We start from the raw sequence: 21,916 nt of genomic DNA, 5'->3' as shown, positions 1-21,916 counted from the left end.
TTTCAGTCCATTTATGGAACGCTCTGCATATTAATTGCTAATGAATTTAACTGTTGCCGCTGTCAAACTGTGCCCTACCCTCTTTCTTCATTCCGCACAGGACTCTGCGTGAGGCATCTGTTGGTTGATGCAGTCAGCCTCATGCAGCCGTCCTGGCCATTACCCGACCCCACGGCATTCTGGCCTCCAACAGCTGCATTACACCACGCTCTCTGACTTTCTAATTAGCTTATCTCGGAAAATAAGGATGCTGAGCAATTCTTTGCTCTAGCAGTCTAACAACTAGCAGACCGCAGGGAGTGTGGTTGGCACCTAGTGTCATCAAGGGGGCTGTTGTGTTCGGCAGACTAGTACAAGAAATTATGGTTTACTCGCTTTCCTCTGACTTACAAGCGTTCACCGTACTTATTCACTTTGAACTTTAAGTCAGTTCCCAATTCCAAGAGCCAGATAATATGGAAGTCACAGTGAGTAATGAATATGATACTGGTGTTTGCACAGAGAAACATCCTTGCTTTTATTCAGCAGTTTCCCCACTGCATGAATTTAGCTTTGTGAGACTGTTATTTTGCTATTCCCCAGCACAAAAAAACACAATATACGAAAGTCCACATGCTCCACACAACATAGTGCAGAATACAATTTTTGGTCCACTTAGGTTTGACGAACTGCTTGGGAGCAGTCCATACTTAATACGTTGCAGATTTCACAAAGCAATTAGCAATTATTAATTAGTTTGCTCATCAAACATGCAACCTCTCGCTGTGCTTAAAATGACATGTGAATTCAGGCCACTGTTAGCGCTCATGTCTCCTGGCTGGAGAAGTATTGGAATGAGGGGCAGAGGGAAAAGGGGTGGTGTAATATATAGAGAATAGATCCTTCCACCTGTAGCAATGAAAGTCCTGCTGGACTGTAATCTGCCAGTTGTCTCTCTCTGAGACGCCCGGCTTAGCTGAGGCCAGCCGAACCCTGCAGCCTCCACCCCCAAACGATGCTGGGGCCCTAGGACATAAGGCACCTGCACAGGGAGATAAAGGCTTCAACTCCTGAGCTAAAACTGACGATTCTTTTGATAAATACAGACATGTGGGCGGTGGGGAGTTGGGGAGTAATCTTTTCCTGCCCACTCTCTCTCGTTCTCTCCTCCGTGTCTACCTGTCTCAGTAATCTCTTTCTTGTACTTTGTGTTTTTCTTCCTCTATCCTCTCTGCCTGTTCCTGCAGGTCTCTCTCTCTTTCCATCTTCCTCCCTTTCCTCGTACCTTCTTCATCCTGTCCTGTGTGAGTTTGGATCAGACAGGCGAAGCTGTCCACGCTCTACCTTTTTATTTATTCCATATCTGTAGCTGTCAAAAAGAAGATTGCTACTTTAGGAGCTGTCTGCGCTTTGTTGTGCTCATGGAAAGTCAAATAGAGGAGGTTGTGTTAAAAGCATCTTGACCACTTTGTGGGGACACAAACAATGTCAGCTGCTGTCTTGAAAGACCCAGATAGTTGGAAATGGCCCTACAAGTGCAGGAGACACAGTGTGCCTTAGATGGCACAGTGCTGAGAAGAGCAGGTAAAACAGTATTAGCCTGTAGATTAGCCTGTGGAGGTAAATGGAGTCAGGCCACAGCAACGTTACCTCCGTCTGTGCCTGTCACTTAAACATGTATTTATGAGAGCTTATTGAAACATAAACACAACCAGGGTTGCAGGATTAATGTATAAAAAAAAAAAGCTTTGGGAGCTAAATGACCCAACGCTGCTGTACAGATTAATGTGGCAAACATTCAAGATTACGTCAAATGAGAACCGTTCAGAAAGTGGCATTTTCCTGGGAAATTAATTATCTGGCAAAACTGTCAGTTAAATGTCCACCGCTTTAAAGTCACATATAAAGACAGGGGCATAAGTTTGGTTTTTACTGCAGCGCTGTCTGCACAGTAACTTATCTGACAGTATAACTACACTCACATGAGGAATAACGCCAATTTCAAAGCAAACACGAGCTAGCGTCCCTGAAATGCTTGGCAGGCAGGGCCAATAATAGAGGCTCTGGCACCGTGAAAAAAGGCATACCTTCACAAGCACAACAGAACTACACCACATGGAATCAAAACAAAGGGAGCGAGGAGGTCGGGGTAAGCTGCACCACGTTACATCGCACTGTATCGAAGACAGCAGTCCATCTTTCCCGTCTGCAGAGCCGTGCCCGTTGTCGCTTTCTATTAGCCTACGACCGGCATGCTACGGTATGGTCGGCGCAGGCGTTAGGCTAGCAGACGCACTCAGCTCAGGGTGGCAGATGCCTGGAGTTTCTGCGGATGCCCTCCATCACCTGATGACAGATGTCAGGGCTCCTCTTGGACGGCATCACTTCATCATGCTACCCTGTTCTTCGCCCCACTGAATACACCAGCCGGCTTGGCAGACGCCGCGCCCAACCCCACTGCACCATCCACAATCCCTCTTGCCACACCTATTCATTCACACACACACACACACACACACACACACACACACACCTCTGCATACATCAGTCAAGCGTTATTACATCAGACAGCCATCATACAGGCAACCAATGGATCACATGCTAATGCACCCAGACGCATCCACTCTGGAAATCTAAAGTATCCGTCTTCTGGGTGTGTGTGCTTTAGAAAGTGTGTGTGTGTCGACTACTAGACAGAGAAGTAAATCATTTCAAAGTTGCAGAAATTCTTTAAATACTCTTTAAGTATTCCATTGACCACATTTGGGATTGTCAAATTACACAAATTAAAATGTATTCTTATACAGTTCATGATGAAAAGCACTGTTTACGTTTAAATATTGCTTGTAGGATTGGTGCTAATGTTAGTGCACACTTACCATTTTGGTCTGCTGGTAGACTTGACCACAGGAGACATACCATCTCTATACAGGCTCTTGGTCTTGGAGAAGTTGACCACGTTGAAAATCACCCTCTGAAAGACAAACATAAAACTCTTCAAACTCAGTGAAAAGCACACAGCACAATTGAGCCATGTGTTAGGGGTGGGGCTCCAGTTTTGTCACGCAATTTAGTTTATTTGAGTATATTTGATCAAGGTTTGTCAGGCCCTGAGGATGGAATGCATTTGGCAACTTTGTTTACGATGTCACAGGTCACAGGGCCCGTTTCATATTTGCTCATATTTATTAGAATCCAGCAAAATGTATACTTCAGAAACATTCATTTGTCCCTTACGTTACATGGAAGGGGCTGTAAACTCTGAACCTTAAGCAGTGAAGGAAGGGGCTGTCACTACCAACGTGAATAACGACACAGAAATGTGACACATTAACATTACATTGAGGAAATAAGGCTTTAATATCCTGCAGATGATCCCATGTTGTGGTAACAAAGTTCCTGATAAAAGGCAGCAGCTCTGAGGAGTGCCAGCCTCTAATCTGGAAGGACATTACAGTTCTCCCCATAGGGATCCTGCCTGGACCAAAACATTAAGCTTTGCCTGGAGCGCAGAGGACGACCATGATGTCTGGCGTTCCACCTCCTCTGACTTTCTGTGGCTAGAATATTGTGGAACAGCCCTTTCTCCCCTCCTCCCACTTCCAGTGTGATTAGGATCAGGATGAGTGGGAAAATGTGGAGAGTGAAATGAATCAATATATTTTTTAAAAAGTCAAATGAATGGCAATGGTAATACTGCGGTGAGGTAAATGAATCCTATTGATGGGGCATATCAAATTACCAACTAAGTCCAGGTGGTGGAAGTTAACTGGGTGCTACTGAAATCCTATTACAGACTCCCCACCCTCCTCTCCCTCCTTTTCTTTCTCCTCTCCCTCCCCCTCATCTATTTCTCCCTTTTTCTCCTGCCTAGCATCAGAGGAATGGGGATTGCGGATTGTGGCAGGCTGATTCAGACTTAGGTAAAATGACATCTAACTGATGTTGAGACTGGCAGCAGGCTCCTGTAGCAGGGAGATAAGACCATTGCTGCTGGCATTTCAATTACACTTTACTGCCCCGCACATCTGTTGCGAGAGCTACTTTTCAGCCTTTTCCCCTCAGGCAAATACAGCCTTACTCTGACTCCACTGGCTTTCTTTGACTGCACAGTCTCCTCCCTCATTCTTTATCCACAACAAATTCAGATTGTCTTCCTCCTTAGATTCACTCTACCCACTGTTTGTAATCTATTTGTTCGACCTGTTTAACTCAGAGGGAGCAAAGACTGGGCAGATGACAGAGACGCGGGCACAAGGAAGGAATAGAAGGCTGAATCACAGGCACAGAGATACACAAAATAAGGCTGAGAGACAGTCAAGCAGAGAAAAAGAACACACAGGGAGACAACAGGACAGGAAGATAATTCCACATAGAGATAAATACTGGCGGGTTATTGTGAAGTTATTGTGGGTAGGAATGGAAGACAAACTAGCTGCATGGACAGCTGTAGAGGGCACAAACAGGTGGACTGGTGGGAAGATAGGGAAGGATGTGGCATACAGTGACTGTTTTCAATGAAGCTAAACAGATAAAAATTCTCTTTGTCTTGTGACCAAAACTGGATCAGAAAGTTGGTCTTTAATCTACAAGACGAACTATGAGAGGCTCATAAACATCCTGGAGAAGCCCTGGACAATTTAGTATGAAGTGTAATTCTTCTGTCCCTGTACCAGACAAGTTTAAGGTACAGCCACTGTTATTTTCAAGAAGCATGACTCTTGTAATATTCCACTGAAACTGTACCCGAAATAAAATCTCATGCAGAAGCTGCACTTTCTATTGCTATAATATTAGAATTGTTAACTGGTTTATAACACTGTATATGCCATCTCATTCACCTGCCTCTAGAATCCTTTCTATCAGAAGCATTAAAACGGTAATGTAGTGGTGGAAAATGAGGGGAAAAAAACAGCAGTTATTTAGGCTTCTCTAGCTGAAAGGGTTTCTCACCCTTCAGGGTTCTAAATATTACCCGACTTTACTCTGGTGTTAAGTTAAGTTTAAGCAGAGTGAATTGGCCCAAGCTATTTTGGTATTCGTTTCTGCATGAAATTGTGTTTGCATTTCCATCTTCTTATCACACATGGGGCACAAAGATAACTTTTTTGTGGTTTCGGTTGACAGAAACTGCTCCAAAATCAACAAAAACTCTTTTATATGTGTCGACGTTTTCCTCTTTCACCTTGGTTTACAATTTTTCACCTAGATTAAATAAAAAACAAAATGCAATTTTTATTGTGGTTTTGGTGTCTGATCTAGGGATGAACCAAGGCTTCGCCTTTGGGGCCAAAACAATTAAGGCAACAGAAACTGCATTTCAATTTAATTATGTATACTGTAGCTTTAATGACAATACTACGGAGCCCCTAAAGGGACATGGAGAAAAAATAAATAAAAATTCACAGCCCAGAGACAGGCAATGGTAAGATCAGGACTTTTATATATAGTCACTCAGACGGATCGACAATATCTACAATAAATCCATCCATGGATGTTTGTCTAATATAAGGTGGGAAGGCCTCTCATTTTGCGGACAGAAATGCAAATTCCACAGCATGAAAAAATTGTTTGATTACGAAAGTAAATAAAGCGATTAAAGTGTAACCACCATGTTGCTCAGGGATTGCTGCATATACACACATTATGAATTACAGACAAAAGGAGACAAATTCTTGACCAATCAATTCCTCTCTCTCTTTTTGTCACACACATAAAAACACACACACACCAAACACGGATTCTTACTCTTGGAATCAAACAAACCGCTGCAGGGCCAATTCTCCAGATCGTTAAAACTTACGCACAACGAGGACCAATTTAGAAGCCACCAAGTGTGTATGTGTTTATATTTGTGTTTTGCGTGTGTGTGTGTGTGCCCGCACATGCGTGCTACCCTGGAAGATTTAATTAGGCTGGGAGCAGTTAGAAGAGATTAACATCCATGCTGTCTGAGCTGTCATGTCAACGGAGCGTGTCAAAACCCTGCACCATCCCCATCACTGATGAATGGCACACTGGAACAGGTGCCTCTGCGGTGTCTCACACTCACACACATACACACACAATACAGATGACACACATCTTTAAGCAATGGATGCGAGAATAAAATAAACATTTCTGCAAAATCCCAAATCTAAATGAGATGTTGTTAGGAGCAGAAACATTTACAAGCCTGGGATGGAGGTAGCTCGTCTGTATTACACCACCTGAACCCCCTTTGCCTAAGAGATTCCTTCAACGCGCAAAACTAAAATGAACCTCAATGGCGCAATAAGTAAGATTTTCACCCTCTCTCAGCAGCAAATAACTATAATATATCTGCAGGCATTTAATGAGGTAGTTGATCAAAACCAATGACTCAAGAAATACTTCCTTGCAGAGCCAAAAAGAAAAAAAATATATATCTTAGATTAAATGTAGCTGTTTTTCTTTTGAAACATATTTTACTGAGCACAGGGTCACGGGGACAGCTGCTGCCAGCATAAGACGTACGTCAGTGTCAAAGGAGGACCAGACGTCTCATTTAAAATGTTTTAAGTGACAGTCTAAACCACTAATTTCCATCCCCTTTTCTTTGTTAACCTTTAAACGGAGTTGCCGCCCAGACAGCCAGTCACATTGCTTGGCACTAAAATAGCCAAGCTGAAGTCACCCCAGGATAGGATTGCATTCAGGATCAAACGCTGTCTTTTGATCGCCATCGATCCAGTGTGGGGCCAGATAGCGTTGCTTCCGGGAAGAAGTCAGGATAAATTATTAAAGAAACCATTGTAAATGTGTGTGTAGAGAGAGAGAAAAATATTATCTGATGTTAACTATCAACTGTCCAGAATGTCCAGCTGTTATTGAATAAAGTGCTGCCACTGCCCTAATTCAACACGTGTAGGTTATTTTTTTAAAACATGAAACAAGCGTGCAAGCTGATAACTTTTTGTATTTCCTCAATAAAGAGACATTCGTCTTGGTTACTTGCATAATTTTGTAGAAGAAGAAACCTTTAATATAACAAGTTCTCCTAAAATCCTGTCAATTGGTAAAATGTCTGCATGTGGTTAATCTTACTGTTTAAAGATGATTGTCCTCTTCGTGCATTGTGCTGAGGCTTTGTGAACAAAAACTGAAACTCCTGCAGGGACTCTCACAGAAGAGTTATTTATTTATTTATTTTGAGATTCCTTCAAATCACAGAAAGATTATTATGCCCACAACACTGCACACGCAATGCTGCCCACTGGTCTAAATAAACCCTTAACAATCTATCTAAGACAAGATTAGGTATCAGACACGGTTACCTGTAGTCATCACCAAACTGTGGTTCACTGAATCACCTTGGCTACACTGTGACTTCACCACAGCATAACACAGCCAAGCACATCTTTGAGCCCTGTCCATAGCCATCACAGATAGTCAGGCTGATAGCTCATGGCAGCTCTGCCTGTTCCCCTCTTGTTGTCTTTGATCAGCCTGATCACTGACGCACAGCATGCCAGCTACCCACAGCACTCGGGAGTACCTGACACCGCCAAGATCACAACCCACACATGCACATGCACACACACGCACACACGCACACACGCACACACACACACACACACACACACACACACACACACACACACACACACACACACACACAAAGAGTCCAAACCAAAGATATTGGTGTAAAAAAAAACTCTGTAGTGCACATTATAGAGAGTAAACCTATACACATTTAATAGAGAATAGTTAAACAAAGTCAATTACACAATTTTAGGAATATCTGCTGCACTTTAAATTAATGGTCACAATCAAATATTACTGTCAAAGAAGTGACACGGTGTATTATAACATAAACTATATGAGAGGAAAGACTGGCAGTTTGCAACTCTTACTGTAGATTCATGTAAAAGGAAAAAGTCTTGCTCTGCTGCTCACCTGGGCAACAATGGTAAAAAAATAAAAATAAATAAAGCCTAAAGCCTTTGCAACAGAAATTTGGTCTGGGTTGTTAAGTTCTTTTAAAGATCGAGCATACCAAATAAAACTAGTGTGAGAGGGTTTCATGCTGTGACAGATAAAGTCAAACACATTGTGATTTTGTTTGTATCAATATATCTCTGATTCATTGTAGGACTATCTAACTGAGTGAAGAAGTTGTTTTTTCTCTCTGTGTCACATGCCCTATAATCAAATCCCAACTGCATGTTAGCCAGACTTATACTCACGGTCAAGGTCAAAGTTTCTTTATTTGTCTCCAGTAGGAGAAATTTGTCTTGGACAAGAGGGCATTTTTTCAGTACAATACAAAAATACAAAAAAACATATGATAAACAACAAGAAGTCACTAAATCTTTTAAAGGATAGGTCCAACAGACTTAAACTAGACATAAACTAATTAAAGTGATGAAGAAGAGTTTACAGGTTACAGACAGGCTTTGTGATATACCTTTGACTGGCACACACTAGGTCTCTAGCTAAAAGCAATATTTATTTATTTAACTGATCAATTCTGGTTTTACTGCGACTAAACAAGTTTAGATAATGCAGCAGTAGGGTTATCCTGAAGTTCTGTTTGTTGGGCCCATTTGCACATACCTTAATGAGAGATGGGGGTTAGTGCTCCCTCTATTGTCACCTAAAGGCCACTGAAGTTAAGCCAGTAAGCTTGAAAAAAGGCTGACAAGGCCACTGAAGACAATCAAATAACACCATATGAAGGTAGTAACATGTAGGGATGTAACGATTACCGGTGTCATGATAAACTGCAGTAAAATTCCCAACGGTTCTCCAAAAGGCATTTGAAGAAAGGCAACTGGACATGTAGAAATTTCTTGAAGACGTTTCGCCACTCGTCCAAGCAGCTTGTTCAATTCTGAGAGACTAGTGGGAAGTTGAGGTTTAAATAGGAAAACTCTGTGGGTAAAGCAGAAACTTGCTTGAGTTGTTTCTGTAATAATCAGAAGGTTTCTCAAATTTTACATAGATGGCTTCCTTTACTCCTCTCTCAAACCATCTGTCTTCTCTGGCTAAGATTTTGACGTTTGCATCTTCAAAGGACTGTCCTTTGTTCTTCTCTGTAGAGATGGACCTTCTGTCACTCTGATGAGCTGGCTCTCCTGTGTTGGGCCTTGCGTTTATGGATGGGTTGTTCTGTTGGGCGTTTTGTTTTTGGGGTGGACCAGTTTCTGTCTAAGTGTATTGCCGGGTTTGAAATAAACTGTGTTTTCTGAAAATTCTCCTTAGTTTCTCCGATACACCAGACACGTAGGGGATGACAATGTTCTTCCTCTTGCTGTGCTCATCTTTTCTGTCCTTTCTGGGATATCTCCTTGAGCCTTTAACAAAGGCTCAGCCGGGATATCCACACGAGGGTTTCTTTGATGTGTTTCCCCTCCTTCTCCTTCCCATCCAGTCTGTGCTCAGTGCTGGAAGGTTCTGATGACTCCTGGTTTGTGTTCCAGGGGGTGGTGAGAATCAAATAATAAATGCTGGTCAGTGTGAGTAGGTATATACTTCGACGTTGGCTTCGGTTTTCTTCAACGTGCACCAAACAGTCCAAGAAGGCCAAACTTTCCCCACCGATGTCCTCCTGGGTGAACTTGATGGTGCTGTTTCCACCTCCTCTGTATTGATCTTGACACAGGTGTCGCCCACATACCTGAACCAGCAGGTGTGGGTGGAAGCTGCAAAGGTGTTCAGGACTCTTCCATGTAGAAGTTAGCCACGATTGGTGACACTGGTGGTGGTCAAGCACAGATCAAGTAACACACAGACACAGTAACACAGGCTTGTTCTGCCGGCCAAGGTGTCATCTTTTCGCAGTCTTTCGCGGACAACATGTGTTGCTTCCCTGGTGGGAATACATGTGAACAGTGAGGTTACATCATAGGATACGATGGTTTCTTCTGGACCCAGCGTGATGTTCTGGACTTTGTTGACAAAATCCCTGGAGCTTTCGATGTGGTGAGGGGTGTCCCCCACCAACGGAGAGAGGACGGACACAGATCCGGGAAATTTTTGAGAAGAAAACATTCCGTGTTAAAAACAATTCGTAAAGGAAATATTGAAACGTGTTTTGTTTTCACAGGAGTAACGTTGATGTGTGTCTGTCTCAGTCAGAAAATAATGATAATAACAATAATAATAATGATAATACATTTGCTTCTCCGTTATGTGGGCGTGCAGCAGGCAAACCCAGTGATGATATGGCTACTACACCAAGGTCACTGTGCTTGTTTATTTATTTTTATTTCAAAATAAAATTTGGTTAAACGATTTCGGTGTGTGTATAAGTAGTTTTTGAACCTTTCAACAATACCGTGATAATAATGATAACTGTGACAATTTTGGTCACAACGTGCCATGCTATGGAAATTGTTCTGTTTGCGTGGTTGGAGGGAAACAAACTGTCAGACTGTTGTTTATTTTTCAACTTAAAGTGATACTATTCTTATGGTGTTATTCTTCCTCTGAACAGCATCACTTTAAGAAATGGGAAGAATGTTCACTTAAACCGGTGCACTGCAATAATCTCACAGTGTGGTGAAGAAGAGCAAACCAAAAACCCTTTGCGAGAATGAAAATTTCAAATTCAATCTGTCTGTCGTAATATTTTCATTGCGAATGTTCCTCCACTCATTGCCTGGGAGTGAATCTTTCTTTTAATTAAAGATTTTTTTTTTAATAAATGCCCGATGGCACACTCTCGAGGGCGGCCTATTTATTATTTGTCATAAAGTTTTAATAAAGAAAAAATGAAATAAAATAAAGAGTAAAAAAAAAACAATAAATTGCATTCAATTTTTTAGATTATCTCACCTAGCCCTAGTCTAACGCTCACATAATGTGTCATTTTCCATTAAGGATGAGTATGATAACAGAGGTGACTTTAAGGTAAATTTGTGTGACATAGGTTTGAAGAAAAAATAAATGGGTTATTTGACAAAAAAAATTTCACTGGCTTTTAGGTGACTCCCCTGGGGTGGCACTATGGTGAAGGCCTGCCGAAGCAGGGCAGCACAGCTGTGGTTTAGCGTCGCAAAGCCTGGTGATAAGTGAGGAAGGTTACCAGGCCACTATAGGTGCGGATAACAGTGTGACAGGGGAACGCTGAGGGAAAGGATGGAGGTCATCGTCTCGTACATGTGCGGCAGGACAAAACGCGTGCGTGGGAGTTGCATGTCAGGGAGAAGGGGGACAGGCATGACTCCTCCGGGAACACATACGTGACCTTGAGGACGTCTTCTATACATAACTTGGCACAGTGTTCGCAAAGTCACATGCTGACAATGTCACCCAGTGCAACTAAATGTCAGTAATGTCAACTTACACGAGTACCACCCCAGACACACACAGCACACACCTTACTATTCCTGCTCTCTTTTACCTTGCCACCTTCTAGTTTTTCCTTCATTGTGATGTTGTTGCTGACAGTTCAGATCCCCGGTGACCAATGTCAGCTCGAGGTGCTGACACAAGGAAGAGGAGGATGGGACCCTTTAAAGACATTACAGGTACACACACACTACGATACCCTGCCCCTGTCTGCTGCTGCCGAGCCTGCTCCATCACACACACACACACACAAAGAGACATACCAGCAAAATAACACAGTCATATTCTTTAAGTAGTTATGGTTTGTTTGTACCTATTCTGAGATGCCCCGTGGAAAAGTGAGCTAATATGCGGGGGAAGTTGTGAGATACCTAGCTATTGATCCTGGGGGCCACGAGTCCCAGCAGCAGGCTTTTAAATGTCAGCTTTTAATTTCCTTCTCCCTCCTTCACTGAAAAAGATTTATTCAAAGCAATGCTGTTCCAGGAGATATCAGATAGCATGGTGACAGTCTTTTAAAGAGCCTTTGTTTGGTTTAGGCATTCACGGCTTTTTGTATCAGGCTCCTTTATTCAACCAGAGGAGGAGGAAGTTTCTGCATTGAGCACAGAGTTGAAAGGCAATCTCTCCCTTCCATTGTGAGGCGATGTACAACTGGAACTTCTTTAATTAGGGCTTCTCTCGCACTGAGTGACAGCGATGGCCAATACCCTCCAGACACTGATGGAGGTCACACACACAACCACCACATATGCACACACTCACACATAAACAAACGCCAGAACTGAAAAACATTAGCATTTAGTGTTTTAAACGGATATTTTACAGCCCACACAACTAAATAACCGTGAAATCTCAAAGATAAACATTAGTTCACGTCTGAAGGATTCATTAATTGCTCTCATTTAATTATCAATGCACATATTGCATATGCCTATAGAAGGACCGTGGCACTATAATAGGATCACATAACGATGTTGTGATTTTATAATGAGTGTCTCAGTCCGTGTGTTGGTTTCAGTTGTGTAGAGTATATATAGAGTGCACCATGATCAGTAAGTCACAGATTGCCATTTTTTTTAGAGCCTTTAAGTCTGTTTAATTGACAGGCTGTTTGGTCAGCTCCCACATAATCAGACTCTGTGTTCTCTGAACATGCAGTTCCCCTATTATCACCCCTCTGCCAGCCATAAATATGAACTATGACACTTGTTCTATATGTCCATTCGGCACAGCGCTTCTATTTCAGTTTACTCCCTTGTTCTTTCTCTTATCGTGTGACCCAGACAGCTTAGGATTGGATTGTGTTTTCAGTTTTAATGGGTTGAACTGAATAAACTCTAACAGTCCTGGTTCATGATTTATGCATGGCTTTGTTAACTTTTCATATATTGAATAAATACAGTATATGTGCCTTAACACAATCATGAAGAAGCTTGATCAATTTTAAGACTAACAAATGAAAATGAATGGACTACATTATCCTAAACTTTCTGCAAATATATTTTTCTGTTTAATGTTACAATCCCTTATATACCATGCCTTAGCTATATATTGCACTCAGTCAATTGTTGTCTGTATTATGTTTAGATGCTACATGTATGCTTTAATCAGATGTACATATCATCTTATTCCTCCTGCTGCTTGCCTCTCTTCTCTCTCTTTTTCTGTCTCTACTTGGTAGCCGTCAAGCAGATGGGTCCCCCCCACGTAAGCTGGGTTCTTCTCAAGTTTTCTTCCTGTTAGAAGGGTATTTTTCTTGTCCCCTAGTGTTTGCTCTGGGATTTCAGACCCTGAGTTCTTTAAAGTGTTTTTATTTCTATGGTAAGAGCTTGAATTAATACACCTTCATTTATATGAAGAACCACACGAAAGCTTTAATATTCACACGATGCCGGCATAAATGAACTGGCAACAGGTTAATCAGGTTCAGTTCAAATAAACGTTTTTTCTCCCACGTGAATAAGTGTGTATACCTTACGAAGTACAAAAAGAAAGTAAAAGGTATGGTGGAAGAAAGAGAAACTAAAGAAAAGAAGTTTCCACTATTTTTATTAGATATGAGCCACATGTTCCACCACCCAACGAGGACAGAACTAGTCCCAGCCTGTCCACCTCCACTCCCTGAGCAGCGTCACCGCTGCTGCCACAGGCACTCAGTGAGGGATGAACAGAGCACCTGTAAAAGCCAACTGCTGTACTTCTCCTCTTCCCTCGCGTCCACGCATTTATCTTCTCTTCTCACCTTTTTTCCCCCTTCGCCTTCTGCTTTAAACATGGAAGAGTTAATTTGCTCATTCTGCAGGCAGCATCTCATTCTATTTATCTTGCTTCTTGTGTTTTTTTCCCCCCGCTCTCGCTCCCCCTCTCTCAGGCAGGGCTGCGCTGTCAGGCCCTTCCAGAGCAGTGGGGTTGTCAGGAGTGATGGATGACTATCAACCTTCTGCTGTCTTCCACTACGCTCCTGGGAGATTTACAGGCTCGCTGACTACCAGGCATGAAAACCAATCTCTCTTTCTCATTCTTCCCTCCCTTCCTCCATCCATGCCTGCCTCGCTCCTTCCATCTCGCTCCCTCCATTTCAACATCTCGCCCGTTACCAAAAAAATCTTTCATAATGGAGAGATGCGTGCAAAACAACATTGAAATTTGTGTGTGGACGGGGGGAAGCGATTGCTCCTCTCGAGGGTTATTGTGGATGTGTCAGGGAGGAATAGCGTGTTTAGGGCGATACGCCTGGTCTTTGACAGCCTATCTCGCCCATCTTCATCTTCATCTTCTCCTCTGCTTCCAGCTCCTTCACAGATTTGCAATGCATACATCTATCCACATTCCTCTTGGTGTTAGTAATTATAGCATCAGAGAAAGGTGCCAGGCTAATTGCTGTCTGAAAATAGTAATTGCTTTATTATCGCGTCCATTTTTGGTAATGATCGTTCAAAGACATTATGTTAATGCAATTAAACCGTTTCATTATTGTTCTAGCTTCCGCTAACTGACTGTATTTTTCTGGGGCCCTAAATAAAGTTTCATACAAAAAAAGCAAAAAAGAAAGAATCAAATCAGAAACAAAGAAAGAGAGAATGAACTGTTCAGTCAGTTGATCAGATGACAGGTTGCATTAGGGAAATTATTTTGTCCTACAAAAAAAAAAAAAAAATTGCTGTAAATACTTATAATAATCGCAATGAAATTAGAAAATTTGACAATATATCAATATAATATCTTGACATGACACCGAGCCAAGGTCAGAGAATAAACTAAATGTGCTTCAATGATATTTCCTTGACGAAAGACTCAAATCAACTAAGACATCATTCCCACAAATTATCACTGTCTGCAAATTTCAAAACCATTTCCTATAACCACTACCTTTCAAAAGCTGTCTGGGGAGGAAACCCATATTTGCATTCATTTGCAAATCTGCAAAGGAACCATGCTGGCTACTGGAATAAATATGCGCTTTAATATGCACACAGTGCTGACACCACTCTTCAAAAAAGGTAATAAACGTAAATGACATGTAAATGTTATTTAGATTGCCATCTAATAGCATGCAATGCAGCGCTGCGCCTCACCTTATCAAATATTTGAATTAGAAGATGTGGCCCCACCTCGATCTTGGGCTGCATGGAGTAATGATACCTGGATCATGTGCGTATGTGTCTCTGTGTGTTTGCATGCCTGTGAGTGTACATGTGTCTATGTATGTGATCTCTCCCCATGAAGGACCCTAGTCCAATCTGTCAATGCACCACATAGCTGAAAAGCAAACATACATGCAACGCTTTCATTGACATTCAGCAGGCTCATTAAAACTGGATCACATCTCAAGAGGACAGGCTGAGTTGGACTGATCTTCACTCAACTTAGACAACATACATAGAGCAATCAATTTTCTTATACACGCCTTGTTTTCATTTATTTTTTTTTTTTTACCATTACGGCCTTTACTCATGCTGAATGACAGAGTACACAGCTTGAGGTAACATTATGTATTTGGATGTTAACTTCAAATGCAAGATTTTGACAGAACTTGAAAAACACCATTACACAAACAGCTCTGCTGACCTGTCCCATGAAAACCGGCAACTATCGCAAGGGTGCCAAGTAACCACAGGTCAAAGGATTTTGCCACCAGCACTGTTTCACGCCTGCACTCCTGTAATATCAGGCATCAGAGTAAATATGCTATTTTTGTTTTCTTGCACAATCTGCATTAATTAGAACCCCCCCCCCTCCCCTCCAGGTCAAACACTACTGCCAGGAGCCATGGGGCGAAAAATGAGTCATTTTCAAATGAATAATGGATTTGTATCTGGAGGGAGAGTAGGGGATTCACAGAAGTGAATTGTGACAGTGTGGTAGCATGTGTGTTTCAACTATGGTGAGTGTGCAAACCCCACACTGAGTCTATGAATACATCCTTGCTGGTCATTTGCCTCGGCCACTCCTGCCACATACTCCTCCATGTGCGCCCCTCTCCTTTTGCAACCAGCCGTGAATATGCAGATGTGAGAACAGGATAGTGCAGAAGGAGGAGTGGAGCAATAAAATCATAAATAAACAGGAGCTTTGGGGGGTTTCCTGCCACAGTAACTGCTGCCATTTGACCTCAGGCGGTCTGTGGAGGGCAGGGATGATAGATCTGCCCTTCTCTGTCCTACAGCTGTTCACACATCAACAGCAGAAGTTCCAATTAAAACACTGAAGTGGCGGCATCTTTATCGCTACTGACACTCCAGAGGCCCATGTGTCACTTCAGGCCTGAATGAGCTGATGAAGAAGGCTTGGAGAAGGGAGAGGAGGTAGGGAGGTTAATGAGAGTCCAGCACCACTGGCAGCCCAAATTCTCAGTCTTTTCTCTCCGCTCTGCTGCCACAGGCCTTCACTCTGACACTCTCTGATATAACACATTCAGACTAATTTGAAGGCTTGCTGAAAACAGAGAACAGAGCAGAGGTCAAAGGCTGCGTATGTGTGTGTTTGTGTCTGTTTTCACAGCGGCTACATGACTCGGAGGGGATGGAGGTTGAAGGACGCGGAGGCTCATCTCTGACAGCCGTGCTGTATCAGCAGGAAGTGATGTCACGGGTCAGTGTTGAAAATATGGAGGTGGGTCTGTGAGGGCACTGACCTTACAGCCCTGCTGGATAAGCACAGAGTGCCGAGAAACTAAAGTCAGTATACATGTTGTGAATAGCACATGCCCAAGTAGAATATAAACCTCGTGCTGCGCAACAATGATCACAATGCACACGTTACAACCAGTCCATCTAAGATGTGATGTCCCTTATGGAAATAGATAACTCACTCTTAAACAAGCACATTCTTGTTCAGAAGGCCACTCATTCTCCCACAGGAGAATGAGTCATAGTAAGACTGTCAGAATGACACTGCATTATTTCGTCATCTTCAATGGTGATATTAGGACTCTCATAGTCTGAGGTTGTTATTTCAGATTGAATGCAAACCTTTGGTATTGTACTATTCTACTGCACATCATTTACTTTACTTTGGGTTTGTCGGCTCGTTTTTGTCTATCATTTTGTCTATAATCTATTTTCCCTCCCTTGTGTTGTTTGTCTTTTGCTGTTATACACTCAAACTAGAGCATCATGTCCACTCTACAATTCTGTATCACTGCTCTTCACACGATTGACAATAAAAAATACTTAGAAGAGAGGGCAAAGCTTCAAGAGGACATGCCTTTCTTAATCTGAGTCGGTCAGAGGCAGACAAGACTCCAGGGGAAAGAGTGTGAAGCTATGGATGCTTGACAGTAGCATGCTGCAGAAAACAAAGTGTTTTTGAGTTTGTGATTGACAATAGGCAGAGTGGGCAGTGGTGATATAATAGAAAAAAATCTGTAACGCAACAATAACAAGTCCATATCTGCAGGTTTTAGGTTTAGATGCTGTGACTTTTGTAGCCTAATGGCTGCAAGTGATTAAGAGACAGTAGAAATGCAATCTTCTTTACCTCAAGCTCATCAACATGTGCGGATTTACACACATGCACACACAACAATATGCCTATCTCCAAGAAAGGCTGTTAAAATGTGACCTGGCATTTTATTTGAGCAGCTGCTGCACTTTCGTTCTGTCTGTAAACAGCTCGTGTTTCTTTGTCTGCAAATGATGAAAAAGCACCAAAATGGACAACAGTGCTGCATTTGCTGCTTCGCTACACCAAAGAAGCGCAAACAGAAAAGATAAGAAAAGAGAAGTAACAGGATGACGGCACAGAGTCAGAGGATGAACAATGGTTTGAGCCTCCTAATGGTTCGAGGAACAGTGCTGCGGCTCTTTCTACAAGGAAATGCATCATCACTCCAGGCCATGGGGGGGGGGGGTGTCCAGTGTCTATTGAATGGATGATGGAATTAATGCTGGGAGTAACTTTTGGAACATCACCCGTAACTAAAAGTGATAGTTTTCCTCCAGCTGACTGATTACCGTCTGATAAGGATGGAAACACCCCACCCATCATCGATTGGCAGCAAAACAGATCAATAGAGCGCCAAAGAACACATGGAAAATAGACTAACACAGATCAGAAATAATAAACCACACTGTGTTCCTCCCAACCAACATATAAAAAAATAACATGTGTGTCTTTATTCATTTGATTAGTAAAGGGTTATGCTGCTGGCTATGTATCTATGAAGGTTTTTTTTTTATGTTGTGTAGTAGATTGTTAAAGGAATGTTAAGAATTTGGCTCTGTCAGTTTAAACATCATCATATTTCCGCAAAAGCTGAACCAAATCAGTTGTTTAAACGAAGGCTTAAAGGGTGAAGAACTGATTAACAGTGTCTGATGGATCATTTAGAGAGAAGAGTTCTGCTGCTGTGTTCAAGAAACTTGGCAACAGTTGAAGTCAATGTAGTTTATGTCAGTTCACTTCAGTTTAGTTTAGATGAATTCAGTTCACACCAGGTGACCGGAATTAAAGAAAGTAACAGGAAGTGACAAGTATGACAGCTGATCTGTCAAGGAACAAGAAACCAGAGGCTTGGGGCCCTGACAGACCGAACCAACCTCAAAGACAAAGATTGACTGAGTGACTGACTGCTTCACATCTTCTGTTTAAGCTTTACTTAGAAAGTACAGCTTAAAGTAGGCAGCACCTATTAACCAGCTAAGAACCAGCCATGAGTCATGATCATTTCTGAATGGTCACAAATAGTGAACCTGATGTTGATCACACACATTGTGAATACGTTTAGATTTCCTAATACCTGTTTATGTGATTCATAACCCCCAAAGGTAAATACTACAGATACGAACATGCATTTTCAAGAGTAACTTTTCAATTACAAAAGACTCACGGCTTACAGTTTAAAAATAAAACATATTATTTTAACTTTATGTCAAATGCCTGTTTGTGTTGTGCAAGTATTATTTGTGAATTAATATTAACCCCAACTTCCTAAAAGGAGACCAAATGAATAGTTTTAAGTTTTAACTGTGACTCTCTAGTGTTGCTCTGATATGAGAGAGTATCACTGTGTATCACTGTGGCAAAAGACTCAGAACAGCACATAAATTAGTCTCGCTGGGGATTGTGAAACTAGGGAAGCAAACAAAGCTAATTGAATTAAATGTACATTTATGCTTATTTCATTGCATAGTAAGAATGCTATTAGCAACATAATTTCACTCTGCTTTAGGCACACAGTTCAATGGGCTTGTGTCCATATTTGCAATCTGGATGAACAAATATTGAACTTCTGAATTCACAAACGTTCTACAGAGGAATGTGATTTTGATCACTCCGATGTAAATCTAAAAAATACACACACCCCTGACCAATGTAGCCCATTCTCATTTAAATTGCACTTTTATTTACACCTGTAATTTCACTGCTTTGTTTTCATGTCAAAATGTCAACTGCTTGTTGTATTAGAATAAACACAACTTTTATATTATTATGACAATAAAAACACTATAGACTTGGAGCAACGATTAAAAATACATCTCAAACATTTCACAACCTACACAGCTTTACAGAAAGTATCTGCATTCAGTGAGCTGTCACTAGCTTTCTGATTTGTAATTTGAAAAAAACATGTCAGTTGTTCTGGAAATGTCAGATTTCTTCTACATTATCCCTCACAGTTGGGTTCAGAACAATCCAGGGCAAGAAATAGGCCATTCAGTTGGAAAACCAGGACTGTCAAGTCATCATCCAAGTAGTTTTTTGGATCGTGTGACTTCCAGCAGCTCATCTGAGTCGCTTGTCTGGCTGTTGTTTCTCAGGCTAAGATCTTGATGTGACAACTCGGCTCATGAGCTCAGTTTGCGGACCAAATAAATCATGTGGAACCCCAGAATAAAGCCACCATTAATGGCTGCCAATTTGAATAATTCCCAATGCAACATAAACTTAAAATAAAAAGTGCACAACAACAGAGAAGCCTTCATTTTTTTGGATATATAAGGCAGTGCTTCAACGTGTTTCCATTCATCAAAGCTCATTAGACTTCTGCTCAGGTTGCTGGACAGAGCTATGCAGGGAATTACTGCGTGAGGTCAGTGAACTGTATAAACCAACAACAACACACCTTTTTCGCAGCAGGTACTCCGTCTTGTCTGATCAGAAGAAGCACCGGCGAAACAAATTTTGTTGACAATGCTCAGTTGGGTTAAGAGTACTAAAAAGCCACGATAATGAATCAAATGGCACAAGACCGTGATCTTTGAAGTATATGAGTGAGTGTTTTTTATCAATCAGTTACATTTGTGGATTTCTTGCTATGCCACACAAAAATGTTTTTTTTAAAAAAAGAGTTTTTATTGTGGAATAAACTGCTAACAAGGGCATCTCACTGTATATATCTATAAAAACTCTTGAGTGCAAAACGACTGTAGATGGACGCATATAAAGAGCAAAATAATACATCTGTTATATATTTTTTTAGCATGGGCGCCGCCATCTTGCCATGCTATGCACCGTGACGTCAGATGGTTGCTTTGGCAATTTCGAAAGCGGCAGACAGTGATAGAGAGAAGAGATAGCTAGACAAAGACAGATGGCAAACAATAGGTAGCGGAAGATTTATAGTTTTGACTTTTAAGATAAGAAAGACTAATGAACAAACAGTTTTGACTCTTAAAATGAAGATATCTATTTTTTTCAGATGAAAAACTTTTGGCAAGCAAACATTTGCTAAAAGATCAGGGTCAAACAGAACTATTTCATATTTCAAATGAACATCAGAAAATAAAGGCCTCTAGATTTGAAATACTTTGCATCAGGTTTAAAAGTAAATGAAGTGAAAAAGTGCATTCCACAAGTTCTAAAAAATAAATAATGCACTGACTCAAGTTAGAATCAAACATTTCCATGCTAGTTCTATGCTTTTTCTCCCTTCCCGTGGAATTTTCTTTAAACATTTATTGCACTCAGCCAGCAAACTGTCTTCCTCGCAAACTTTAAAAAACTCCCACGCTATTGCCGCCATCTTGTATATTTACAAACGTATGCACGTTGTGATGCATTCAAGTGGTGACAGAAATTCCCCTTTCCCGGTTTGTGAGTTGTTTCCCCGACCCTTTTATGTTCATGTTTTTATGATTTATTTGTAACATTCAGTACTGTGGATAAGACGTGTCAGTCAGCTACTACCAAAACATGAGGGAGTAATGCATTTTTTTCAGCAGGAAAGGTTGTTTTTTCAGATTATACTGACGCCACTTGAATGCAGCATTCACTGCAGGCCGTGCAGCTCTCATGTAGGAGAGGGAGCGCCTGATTAAAACGACGACTGACACCGCAGTGCTGTCAAACATATATATGTTATCGGCCCGACATATCATGATATCAGACTTATCGGAGTAATTTCCATTCTATAACTCAGTACGTTTACATGCACGTGAAAAAAACAAACAAATTATTGCCTTAATCGGACTATAACAGGAGAACTTAAGTGCATGTAAACACGTTACTCCGTTTAAAGTCGGAGTTCTCATTGTCCGATTGAGACACCCAGTGCGTTTACATGCAGAGCTTAATCGAGCTGCTATGCTCAAAATTCGACTTTCTGACTACATTCCTTGTCCCAGTTTACATGCAGCGTAAGAAAATCGAATAACTGTTCTCCTCCTCCACACTAGGTGGCGATATGTGTCTTTTCAGTGGGATAATACCACGTTAATACGGCCCGATTTCCGGTTGACTTATTATGCGATGTAATAAACAAGAGTCGTTCATGTGGCAGACCGACATTTCAAACAACAACCAGACGGATAATATTACATTTTTTAATCTCGTACGTAATGTTGCGCTACTTCTGGTGCAGGTAAGATCCACGCTATCCCTCAGACGGCTCCGTTTCTCTTTTTCTTCTTCTGCGATCAGCTTTCTTGGACGTTTTTGTTCCGGGGTCACACGCCAGCGCGGTGGTTGTGGAACATGCGCACACGCATTATCCGACGAAAACTCCGATTCCAATCGCATTATCTGGGTGTCTCAATCAGATAATGAGAACTCCGATTTTAATCGGAGTAACGTGTTTACATGTACTTAAGTTCTCCTGTTATAGTCCAATTAAGGCAATAATTCGTTTTTTTCACGTGCATGTAAACGCACTCACCCAGACAATACGATTGCAATT

General features: G+C 41.6%; 1 protein-coding gene across 1 annotated transcript in view; it reads right to left on the bottom strand.

Annotated features, from left to right (window-relative positions):
* The window catches only part of agbl4 (AGBL carboxypeptidase 4), a 253,123-nt gene that overhangs the window by 150,212 nt on the left and 80,995 nt on the right, over positions 1-21,916 (bottom strand). The window contains exon 4 of the mRNA XM_047587733.1: positions 2,859-2,953. Coding sequence (XP_047443689.1) covers positions 2,859-2,953 — 95 coding nt within the window. The remainder of the gene's footprint in view (positions 1-2,858; positions 2,954-21,916) is intronic.

This window comes from Mugil cephalus, chromosome 6 (genome assembly GCF_022458985.1).
Source record: "Mugil cephalus isolate CIBA_MC_2020 chromosome 6, CIBA_Mcephalus_1.1, whole genome shotgun sequence".
Taxonomy (NCBI): domain Eukaryota; kingdom Metazoa; phylum Chordata; class Actinopteri; order Mugiliformes; family Mugilidae; genus Mugil; species Mugil cephalus.
The sequence above is the reverse complement of the archived record's forward strand: the minus strand, read 5'-3'. Positions and strand labels throughout refer to the sequence as shown.